The sequence below is a fragment of the Nannospalax galili genome, unplaced genomic scaffold, assembly GCF_000622305.1.
Source record: "Nannospalax galili isolate Female #2095 unplaced genomic scaffold, S.galili_v1.0 scaffold444, whole genome shotgun sequence".
Lineage (NCBI taxonomy): Eukaryota > Metazoa > Chordata > Mammalia > Rodentia > Spalacidae > Nannospalax > Nannospalax galili.
Window position 1 is genome coordinate 1,592,947 of NW_008354022.1, and position 12,243 is coordinate 1,605,189.

Genomic DNA, 12,243 nt, shown 5'->3' on the forward strand with positions numbered 1-12,243 from the left:
CAGTGGTTAAGAGGACTGGTTTGCTCTTAAAGAAGACCTGGGTCCATCCCAGCACCTACATGGCAGCTAACAAACAACTGTAATGACAGTTCTGGCCTCCATCAGTACTGCATACACATGGAACGCTTACATATATGCAAGGAAAACACTCATACACATAAAATAAAAATAAATAAAAGATATAAATCAAGAGAGTTAAGTCCCACCCTCATCAACTCCCCAAAGCCCACTGGCTAGACCCTGCAAGGGAAAGGGTTCACATCCTATCAGTCACTGGGACTGAAGCACTGGAGAGAATCGTTCCATCTGCCTTAGCTTTTTTTCACCTCTCTAAAATCCATGAAGTTTACATGACTCTTAGTAGAGGCCTACAGGCACACGGACACACACAGACTCACAGACACACAGACACAGACACACACACATGTATTATGAGAAACAGAAATGGTCCCTGTTTTGTGAGACATTGTCTACAGCTATCAGGACCCACCAAGGATGAGATACTTACATCCATGCCTTTAACTGTACTTTACCCAGCACCCTATTTTCTCTCTGCGGGTTCTATCTGTGGTGAAAGTGTGCCATGCTTCTTTGTTTAATCTTTTTGGTCACTGTTTACAATTGAGGCATGGGACTGGTTTATATATGGACAACACCCCAGGACCCATCTCTCATTTCCACTGTTTCCTGCTACAAAATATGCCAGGACAGGCATGGTGCTCACCTGGAATCCCAGTACTTGAGAGGTTGTGGCAGAAAGACCATGAATTTGAGGCTGCCTTCAGCTCCATAACAAGACTCTGTCTCAAAAGACAAAACAAAAACGAGGTAAACTGGAGTCCTCTCCCTAGGCACAGCAGAGGGTCCGGGAAGCAGGGTCCTCGCTTCAAACTCGGGCTACACCACCAGAACTCAGAAGCTGGATGGACACTGCTAAGAATCTAGATTCCTGTTCTCTACCTCCAGCACCACAAGCTCCACCCCTAGGTTCACTGCAGCAGCCCCTACCCAAACCCTGGTCACAGAGTCCCAAAGATCTGTCTCTGAAAAGTCTAGGGCTGTCCATTCTTACTCTTCAAAATATAAAACCTGTGAATTTAATATTGCTCACCATATGATCTGTATGTCCAATATCCCTTACATGATTTTCTATTTCTGTTTTAGGATTTAACTGCCATGTATTGCTTTACTTAGTAAATGTTTAATCATAAACCAAAAGGAGTAAAACTTACAATGGAGAACACAGGAAACCAGTTTGCAACTGTTCTATTTACTAAATTCTGTAACAAAAAAACTCACAAAGTTTAACTGGCTGCTTTTCTGGTCAACTTTTAACAGATTAACCATGAAAATAATTTTCTGTGTTTTCTGACTTTCTTGTGACATAGGTAACTGAGTAATTACAGTAAACTATTGTTTGAACTCATTAATTGAACAGTTGCTAAAGACATATAAATGTAATATGATGTACAAAACTTCATAAAATCTGCAAATTAAACTGGGTGGCAGCACCCAGAACTTCAGGGCATTGGCTCATCTGGGACTGCTAGTCACACATAAAAGGCAAGCTCTCCAACTCTCTGGGAAAAGTGCTTGATATTTTTCTTAGTTGCCTGATTTTCTATATCATCACATACATTCAGAGCTCACAGAACATATTACTAGACAATGCTGTACAGAGTCAGAAAACAGAAAATCAAAAATTCTAGGACAGAAAAAAATTGTTCTAAGAGGTTAAAAGGAAAACAAAATCACACACAATGGGCAGGTAACACATAAGGTTCCATCACTCTGGATTGTGAGGCAAGAAGATCAATGAGACTGGGAGTTTGAGGATGGCCTGGGCACTGCTCAGAAAAAAGAAGAAAAGCCTTTGCACAGGTCATCAGTGCTGGGCTTATCAATCCCAACTGCAAACTAGTAATTTCAATATATAGCTCCCTCCTGAACAGACATCCATAGAGTGGAGAACTTTGATAACTGAAAATAAAGGTTGAAATCCAACCAGGCAGTGTGGCTGATGCCTGTAATCCCAGCATTCAGTAGGACAAGGCAGGAGGAGAGCCCCAAGTTCCAAGACAGCCTGGGTTACAGTATAAGGCCATCTCCCAAATACAAAAGTTACTCTCTTATTCAAGTTAACTATGCTGGCTACAAGAGAAATGGTAAACCTAATTTCTTGTTCCTTTCTTGATCTATCTTTTGGTTTGTTTTGTTGAGACAAGGTTTCCCTGTAGGCCTAGCTGGCCTGTAACTCTCTATGTAGACCAGGCTGGCCTCAATCTCACAGATACCTGCTTCTGTCTCCTGAGTGCTTGGATCAAAGGCATATTCCACCAGGTCAGACCCCATTGCACAATATTTGAAAAGCAAACAAAATCCCAGTTAACACTTTCAACTTGAGACTCAGAAGTACAGGGTTAAAAATGGTTTGACTGTGGCTCATATTTCATATTGGCTCCAGGTACCTCCAGGCACTTGGCCACTGCAGCAAATGTACTTATAAGAGAGCACACAGTAAAGTTCATGTGTTGCTTCATTATGAAACTACAATCCTAAACTATACCCGTTTCCAATGCTCTTGTTTCCAGAATCCCATTGGCTCTGCAGTCAAGCTGGATAAATACCTGTGTGATTTCTGGCCTAGATTTCCACTCAAAGCTAATTAGCAGGTCTTCAGAAATGTGACTTGAACTAGGTCTGTTTAATCAAAGTTTTCCATTATAAATCCACCTTTACAAGATAAATTCTACATTACCCAGTGTTACCAGTGTTACAAGAGCTCCTGAGACAGTGTCAGTCACATTGGCATAAAGGGCCAGTTGCTGGTAGTGGTCCCAGAGGGAGGGGCATGCATTGGGGTATGTGCTGCTCCACCAGGAGGTCAGGCCATGCAGTGGAGGTTTCAGCCACAGGCCTTCCTGCACCAATACTACCCCTGACCCCAGGTAAGACCAGCATGCAATCCTGGCACAGGAAGCAAAAGCAACTGCCTTGAGTTGCTTTAACAATCACTGTTTGAAGACTTTGGCACCAGGACGAATCTGTCTTAGAAATCATCCAATGCTCGCAATTTGCCAAATGTTACACAGTGTTTGACTCTGTTATACTCATTTTTAAGAGGGACAAAAGCTCCTTCCTAATTGTGGTAGTCTGAATGAAAATATCCCCCATAGGCTCAAGTATTTGAACACTTGGTCAATTGGTGCTGTTTGGGGAAAGTCACTGAACCTTTAGGAGGTAGGGTCTTGCTAAAGGAAGTACGTCACTGGGAGTGGGATTAGGGAGGACATAGTCTTGCACTACTTCCATCCTCTCTCTCTGTTTCCTGTTTGTTGTTGAAGATGTGGACTCTTAGCTTCTGGCTTCTGCAGCCTTGCTTGCGGCTTGCTGCCATGCCTCCCCACCATGACAGATTCTTATCCCTCTGGAACCATAAGCCCAAAGAAACTCTTCCTTTTGTAAATGATCTTGGTCATGGTGTTTTATAACAGCAATAGAAAAGTAACTAATACACTAGCACTCAATGTCCACCCAGGTTAGCCCATATCAGGCATCAATGCACAGTTGCTGAAGAAACTCCTTCCCTAGTGAGACAGGAACAAACACTCAGGATTCTGTCCTAGTTACTTTCTCTTGTGATAAACACTGACCAAAAGCAACTCTGGGGAAGAAAGGATTTATTTCACCTTACAGCTTACAATCTATCACAGAGGGAAGCTGAGGCAGGAATTCAAGGTGGGAACCTGGAGGCAGCAACTGAAGCAGAGACAATTGAAGAACGCTGCTTACTGGCTTGCTCTCTGGCCTGTGCTCTAGCACAGGCCCACCTGCCCAGGGATGGCATTACCCACAGTGGCCTGAACCCTCCTATATCACTCAACAATCCAGAAAATGCCCCAGAGACATGGCCATAGGTCAGTCTAAAGGAGGTAATTTGCCAACTAAGGCTCTCTCTTCCCAGGTGTGTAAAGTTAACAACTGAAGCCATTCAGCACAGGTTCCAACAAACCAAACCCAAACAGGATTCCACCAAAGCCCAACTTAAGGAAACAGTGAGTTTAATTGGCTCACTTAGAGAGTATTGGTGAGGAAGTTACATACAGGAGTGTGGGTGACTCCAAAGCAACCATGACACGGAAAAGTCTCGCCTTTGCATGGATGATGAACTCCCCATAGCTGCATAGATGGATTCCACACCCAGTTAGCTGTCCATAGAAGATATACTCTAGCACTTCTAGAGACCCTCAAGGCATTACAGTTAGGGCAGAATTGTATACAAATGGCTGTGGGAAGCAACTGGACTCTCAGGTGAGGGTCCAATGACCCTCCCCACTTCTGTCTATGAAGAAAAGTCAACATTCACAGGCCTGAATGGGATGGTCTCTGGCAAGCAGGCACAGCTGATCTGATGAAGATGGTGGCTATTCTGCTCAGAGGTCCTCCAACTACAATGTTCCCAAGTCCTTTCTTTTCCTCTTACAAAGGAGCAACCTCAGGAGGTCATTTATTCTATAAGAAATGCTACCTGTAATGAGTAGCTTTTAGTAATTTCTGTTCAGGAAGGAGACTCTGGGTTAATTCTAATGACCCATCCTGCTGTCCATGAGTAGAGTTAATACATGGGTTGGAGAAATGGCTAAGTCACTCCAAAGCGCTAGCCACCCAAGCATGACAACTTGATTTTGAGCTCCCAGAGTTCATGTAAAAAAGCAGGACATGGTGGTATGTACTTGTAATGCCAGCACTGGGGAAATGGAGACAGGTATTCATGAATCTACAGACACATGCATATGCACACACAGGCACATTTATACATACACGCATACACACACACACACACACACAGACTCATATAACCAAATGATGGTCTCTCTCTCACTTTAGCCTATTTGTTCTGGTTCAGTTCATCCTGGAAAGTACAGACTACTAGACTAAATAGAGATCTAGAAATCCAGCTGAAGCCAACTCAGAGCATTCTCCCAACTCCTTCTCTCATGGCTATTTTAAAAATCTCCTTCTCTGTGTTTTTAAACTGTAAATTACTAACTTTTTAAAGCACCACTCCCCATTGTCTAGGAGTTAGCTATATGGAAAAAAAAAACAAACCCTGTTTTCCTCAATGCTGTGGGAAGGCTCACATTTTCCCAAAACAGACCTTGGGGAGTTGTGATTTGACTGGAGGGTTGGGTACAACTTCCTTATGTTCTCTGGTGGCTTCACAATGACTCAGTTTCTTGATTAGAGAAGGTTGGTCCTATGGAGAGATCTTGTTTCCACCTCACACATCTCCAAGCCCAAGTGGGAGTAAAAAGCATCCACAATTGGTCCTCAATCACAGCTAACACCTCTAATGTCAGCTCAAAGGTACTTAATGGCTGAGAAGAAATATAACCTGGGCAGGTGTTGTAAGGTGCTATCCTCAGGGCCAAACTGCCACCATCTTCTAAGCTTAGCTGTGTCTACTTGTGAGAGTCCATCACAAGAGGGGCAGAGGACTACTGACCATTCTTCCCAGGACTGGGGAGTGGGCAGAGCCATAAGACCCTCACCTGGGGCCCCAGCCACTCTTCCCAGCCACTTGTACCCAATTCTGCCCTAACTGCATGTGACCTCAGGGTCTTGAGAAGGTCTGAAGTACACAGATTAAGGAAGGATAACCTAAGGGATCTCCATCTATACAGCTATTGGGGAAGCCATCAACCATACTAGGTGAAGATGTTCCAGTCTGGCTGCTTTGTGGTCCCCCATGCTTGTGAAAATAACCCCTCACCCATCTATAAGTTAAGCCTAACACACTCCCTGGTTCCCCAGGGTGAACTTTGGTGGAACTGTACTTTGGTTTGTTTGTTAGGTCATTAGGAAGATGGGCTTAGCAGTGGTTAGATGTTGTTCACCTCTTCCCCAGGGAGAAAATGCTCACAGTTAGCAGGCCACAGAGACATGTACTGTTGTGTCACAGCAATTTGCTCATTAGATCAACCCCCACCCCTTTCTTTGGGAACTAGAGACAGTGTTCAAATCTGCAACCATCTACAAAAGCACTTGCTCAATCGCTCTAGGTCAGTATGTATTTATACTTACAAATATAATCCAGCAAATAAGCTAAGTGTCAATTAAAATGCTTTCTTTGGACAGAATAAAAACATATCATGAGACCCCCAGTTTATTAACCAGACAAGAGAAGGAAAAGCAATTTGATTTTTTTTTCCTCTCTCTCTCTCTTAAAAGTATATAATTGCACTCTCAGAGTGAAAAGATTAGCTGCCTTCAACAGATTCTCAGGTTAAAAAAAAAAAGAAATCCTATTATTTCCTCTCTACTAAGGAGTAATGCCTTCCATAATTACAGGAAAGCTGTGCGTTAAGTTGCTTGCACAGGAAGTACCATCTAATAAGATGCAAAGTTAATTCACTCTCCCCATGTCAGAAAGAAAGACCAAGCCCTCTCGACCCATGTCCACTGTCATCTGCAGATCTTCAGACTGCAACTCCCTCAACCAGAGGCACAAAGGACAGCCCATTAATTCAGGAATGCTACTCAAGGCTCACCCTCACTTCAAGGCTCCCTTCCAGCTAAGAGAGTCAGATTCGGTTACTCCATCTGCTGAAATGCAAAAGCAGGAGAAAAGTGACCACAAAGTATATTGGTGTCTAATACAACACAGAAGCAATCCTGTCTATTCTTTTCTAGTTTTTTAAAAATTACATTTGTATTAATAAATTGTGCTTATATGTGTGCACACATTCTCCTGTACAGGTCAGAGGACAACCTGCAGGGGTTAGTTCTCTCTTTCCACCATGTGGGTCCTAGGGATCAAATTTGGGTCATCAGCCCTGGCAGCAAGAGCCTTTATGCACTGAACCATCTAACCAGCCCTCACCTATTCCTAGAAGTCTAAAACAGGTTGTGTCTGTTTTATGATCACACAGGATGATCACACACCTTGTCCCTGCAGGCAATTCTCCCTTCCTTTAAATGTCTTCAAAAATCCTTCACTCATAGACCAGAGAACTAGAATAAGCTTCCTTTAGATTCACTATGGTCTTCCTCAACACACCCCGGAGGCACTCTATTCTGTGTATTATTTGTGAATTTAAATAACTATGAGGCTTAGAAGGAGGAACCTGGGAATCCTCCTCCAAGAGCCACATTTTCCAGAAGAGTAGCACCAGGCTGGGATTCTAGAATTGTTGCCAGTCAAAGACACCACGACCTTACTTCTATTATCAATTCTGCTCCCCTCTTACAATCAACAGAATTATTGATAAAATAGTCTATTTGGATGAGAAGGAAGGACACAAGAAGATGCTATTTCTTTGGCCTTAGTTAAGCCAAAACTAGGATTCATTCTTTCTCGGTGATTTGCAAAGTAATTGCTTTACAAAGGTCAAACAAAGATAGCTTTGATTTCAAATAGCATTAGTACAAGGAGGTTGACCATTAAGACCAAAACCTAGTCAAACTCAGACCCACAGCCCCAGTCTTCTTTTACAATCATTAACCCTTTCACAGGAGGACCTCAAACCCTGGTAACAAAGAGAATTTTAAGACAGTAAAGTGAAATTGAGTTAGAGAAGACTCTTGCAGCAGAAGACCAGATACTTAGTGTCTGCTTGGCTAGTCTCTTGCCTGTGGCCGCCCTATACCAGCTGGGAGGACAGGGAGCCCTGGGACAAAGGTGGTACAGTTGCTCTCCACTGCTGACAAAATATTTTTCTCACAAGAGTTAGGAACACTGTTAGGAATAGACTCTAGTCTTTCCTCCCTCTCCCCAACTCCATGCCCCCATCTAAAAGAAAAAACTAAAAGATCTTCGACTAACTTGGTTACTTTCAAGCTTCCCAACTCTGTACCTAAGCTATGAACTTGTCAGTTCATCCTGCTTTATCTGGTTCCTTCACAGGGCACATCCAAGATGGACTTTACTCTGTTTGACCATCCAGAAATACTTGCAGACCATGCCCTCCAGGCATCTTTTCCAGGCATGCCCAATCTAGTGGAAAACAGAGTAAACTGTGGGGCCAGAGAGATCTGATCTAATTCCCAGCTCTGTGCCTCACAGCAAAGTGATCTCAGGAAAGCCTCTTCATCTCTTGAAGCCCAAGTTTCCACATCTCTAGAGTGCATATAATTACCTATGAAGCCTGGTTACTTACACCAACATTGCACCAGGCCATATAGCATCAGAGAAATGTAAGTAATCCTACTCACAAGTGAGTTCAGTGCTTTAGGTTGGTTGTATGAGGACACCATGATGGAACCTTCTGTGCATATGCTGACAACTATTACTCCACCTCACTTCACGGGCATGCCCTTCATTCTCTATCTCATATCACACTTCCCATTCCATCTTCTTGAGGCTTTTTATTCTTCCAATCTTCTAAAAATCACCATCCACTGGCTACAGAGCTGGCTTAGGGGCTAGGAATATGTGCTGCTCTTGTAGAGACCCAGGCTCAGTTCCCAGCACCCACATGGCTCTCTTCTGGCCTCTTTGGGCATTGCACACATGTGGTGCACATACATATATGCAGGTAAAACACACTTACACATAAAATAAAAAGAAACCCAAAAATCTATGAAAAAAAATCACAAACCAAAATATACTCCTGGCACTGTACATGAGGGACCTCCAAACAAGCCTGACCATTAACAAGCCTCCAACTTCTCATACTACAGATTTCATAGCTCATGGGAAAAGACTGGGAATTTGACTCTAGTTGAGGCAGGTGATGTGATTCTGATGTTTCATGAGGTTTTTGGAACCACTGCTTTGTGTGATCTCAAGTTTTCCACTCTGCAAAAAATATGTCACCTGTACAACACCTGCTCTGTGAACCACCTCTTCTTCCTCTGCTTCTGTCAAGTCACAGCCACACCCAACTGTCTTACCAAAAACAAACAAACAAACACACTCTTCACAGGGTAGCTCTGTACAAAAGTAGATATGTGCAGAGAAACTGTTATGAACAGCTTCGATTCTCATTATTAACCCATCTCATATGGGGATTTCAACAAGCAGGCAGAAAAGCTCCCCAGATGCCAAGTGCTGTATCTGCTCCTGGATCATTGTAACCTCATTAACAGGCCACAGAGCTCCATCGCCAGATTCTGCTCACTCAGTGGATCACAAAGACCATTCAGATTCCCAGGGTTTGGAGAACAAGGCAGGCAGGCAGATTTCAATGCTCTCTGCACGCCCCAGTACAAATCTCACATGCAAACTCCCAGACCAGTCACAACCCTGAGGTGTGCAATGGAGAGGGTCAGACGTCCCTGTGCCATCTGTCTTCATGGTAAAGACCTCTTATACACAAGATAGACCATCTCAACAAGGCAGCCAGCCCTTGGTACCAGCAGCCCTGTATCCCATTCCAATGCACAGCACACATTTGAAAAGATGCAAGACTGGAGTGTCAAATGTTGATAATATACCCAGAGTATGGACTCCTCTACAGAGGTAAACAAATGCTCTCCATAGCAGCCACCCCAGCATCCTACTAAGGAAATTTCCACCTTCTGAAAAGAATCTTGCAGCTATAGGAAGTGAAGGGAAGCCACAGGAAAAAAGGAAAACCAGGCTTGCTCACCTGTTTGAGTCCCTTGGGAACCTTCTTCCTCTTCCCGAGGTGCTGGCAGAGGTTACGGTCATTTTCTCGATCTGAGCCATAGTGATGTGGGTGGCTGAGTCGGCTCTTCTTTGAGTGAAAGGACAAGCCATTGGTAAGAGCTTCCCTCTTCTTCTTGGTCAGGGGAGTCTGGCGTTTCTCCACACGTTCCTGAGGCTTAAGTGCTACATCTTTCTGCAGAAAGGAACAGATGGAAAAGGAAGTAGTGTTTACATGAGTATCTAACATCACCCCAAAGTACAGAGTTACCAGGAAGGGGGAGTAGACACAGAAATAGCTCTCAATTGTTCTGAATCTCTAATGCTACCACCAACAGGTCCTTTGTAAGCACACCACGTGAGTGCAGTGCCTGAGGAGACAGAGAGGGTGTCAGATCCTGTGGAACTGGAGTTATAGATGGTCGTTAGCTGCCATGCAGATGCTGGAAACTGAACCCGGGTCCTCTCTAAGAGCAGTCACTGTTCTTAACTGCTGAGCCACCTCTCCAGTGCCCCACACACCTTGTTTTTTGAGGCAGGGTCTCTCATTAGCCCAGAGCTTGCCAAGAAGGCTAGGCTTGTGTGGGGATTTGAATGAGAATGTCCCCCATAGGCTCCAAGCATTTCAACACTTGGCCCCTGGTGGTGCTGCATGTGGAGATTTTGGAGGTATAGCCTTGCTGGAGGAAGCATATCACTGGGAATGGGCTTTGAGAGGTCATAGTCTTGCCCTAGTTTCGTTTTTCTTCTCTCTGCATTCTGAGCCACTTAAAGATGCAAGCTCCCAGCTTTCTGCTCTAGCTGTCTCCTGCCATGCTTCCCCACCATGAGGGACTCTCATTCCTCTGGAAATGTAAGCTCAACAAACCCTTCCTTCTATAAGTGGCCTTGGTCATGGTGTTTGTAACAGCAGCAGGAAAAGTAAGTGATACAGCTGGCTAAGCCAGCCAGCTCTTAGGGATTCCCATCTCCACCACTGAAGTCTGGCATTACAAGCACACAACACCATAATTTTCGATTTTCCATATGTGTTCTGAGGATCAAACTTGGATCCTCACTATAAGTAACTATGCTCACTCCAACCCTAGTCTCATATTTAACCAAAGCCATCAGCTTCCATGAAAGGCACTCAGAAATACAGGCTGCACTAGCAGAAGGAGCTGGGCATGTTTTGAGGCTCTTCTACATAACAATTAAACGGCACTACTACAGGTAATACACAAAGAACTCTGGGGTACAGAACTCCTTTGTCACAAACACACAACCCATGTCATAGGCTAGTAGAGTACAGGATTAACAAACAAATGATTAATAAACATCACTGTGCTTTTAAGAAAAGGTGCTCTTCTCTTTTAAGACTAAACTTCCCTTCATACTGAAGATACCTCCAAACGGGTATTGTAAATTACATCCAATTCCATACAAATGTGAATTCTTATTTATGAGACTACGGTATAATTTTTACAAACCTATTTTATTTTCATGTAGCATATTAATCAGGACATTCTCAAGACAGAACAGTGACACAGAGCCAGAGTGAGTGGACCCCATGCGGAGACATTAGCCTGCCAGAGATCTGTGAAAGTCTTAGAAACAGCAGTCAGGACAATCATCTTGGCTCCAATTAATATTGAGATTTCCTACTCTGGAGAGTGGGGACTGGGATGGGGTGAGAAAAAAAATCTGCATAGAGAGAGAGGAATTGACATCTTTTGAAAAGTGTTTCATAGTATGAGGCTTATGTTTCCAGACAGTACAGACTATGTTCATTTTCTAAAAGATGCATCTTTACTTACAACTGTAAAGTTTCTTTGAAGCAAATCTTGAATCAACAGGGTCACTATTTGTTCACTGTCTCTATAAACATTTATTGATTGCTTACTAAGTGTGAAGCAACGTAATCACTTAGCTTTCCAATGACTATCTTAGGAAATGGCAGGAACTACTTCATATAAATAATAAAAATCAAAGGCCAGCAGCTGGGGAGACAGGTCACTGGATAAGTGTACTTGCTGTGCAAGCATGAGAACTTGAGTTCCAATCTCCAGGACCCATGTAAAAAGCCAGCTGTGATGACATACCAACTGGAAATGCCAGAGCTGTGGGCCAGTGGGGCAGGGACTAGAAGATCCTGGGGCTTGCTGGCTGTCAGTCTAGCTCCAAGACAGAGAAATACTCTGTCTCAAGGGAGTAAGGTAGAGAATAGTAAAGCAAGACACCTTATATCCTCCTCTGGCCTTTGTGCATAATATGCTACCACTGGAGGGCCTGGAGAGATGGCTCAGCAGTTAAGAGCACTGACTGCTCTTGCAGAGGACCCAGGTTCAATTCCCAGCACCCACACGGTGGCTACAAACCATCCTTAACTCCAGTTCCAGGGTAATCTGAAACCCTCTTCTGACCTCCACAGCAAAACACATGGGACCCTGACTCGTCTAACTGCTTCTTTCTGCTTCTGTAATTTGCTTGGCTTAAGGTGGCACTAACTCCATTTTGACTAGCTATAGATCAAGCAAGTCCAGGCATATAGCAGCCTTATAAGGTAAAAACAGAAACTTCTGGCCCCACAGATAACAGTCAGCACATTCCAATGCCCTAAAGACAGCCCCTACCAATAAGACTCCTCCTCGTAC

At 43.8% G+C, this 12,243-nt stretch overlaps 1 protein-coding gene across 1 annotated transcript in view; it reads right to left on the reverse strand.

Annotated features, from left to right (window-relative positions):
• Window positions 1-12,243, reverse strand: part of Auts2 (activator of transcription and developmental regulator AUTS2) — a 1,247,925-nt gene that overhangs the window by 919,818 nt on the left and 315,864 nt on the right. The window contains exon 2 of the mRNA XM_008851110.2: window positions 9,594-9,806. Within this exon, the coding sequence (XP_008849332.1) occupies window positions 9,594-9,806 (213 nt within the window). The remainder of the gene's footprint in view (window positions 1-9,593; window positions 9,807-12,243) is intronic.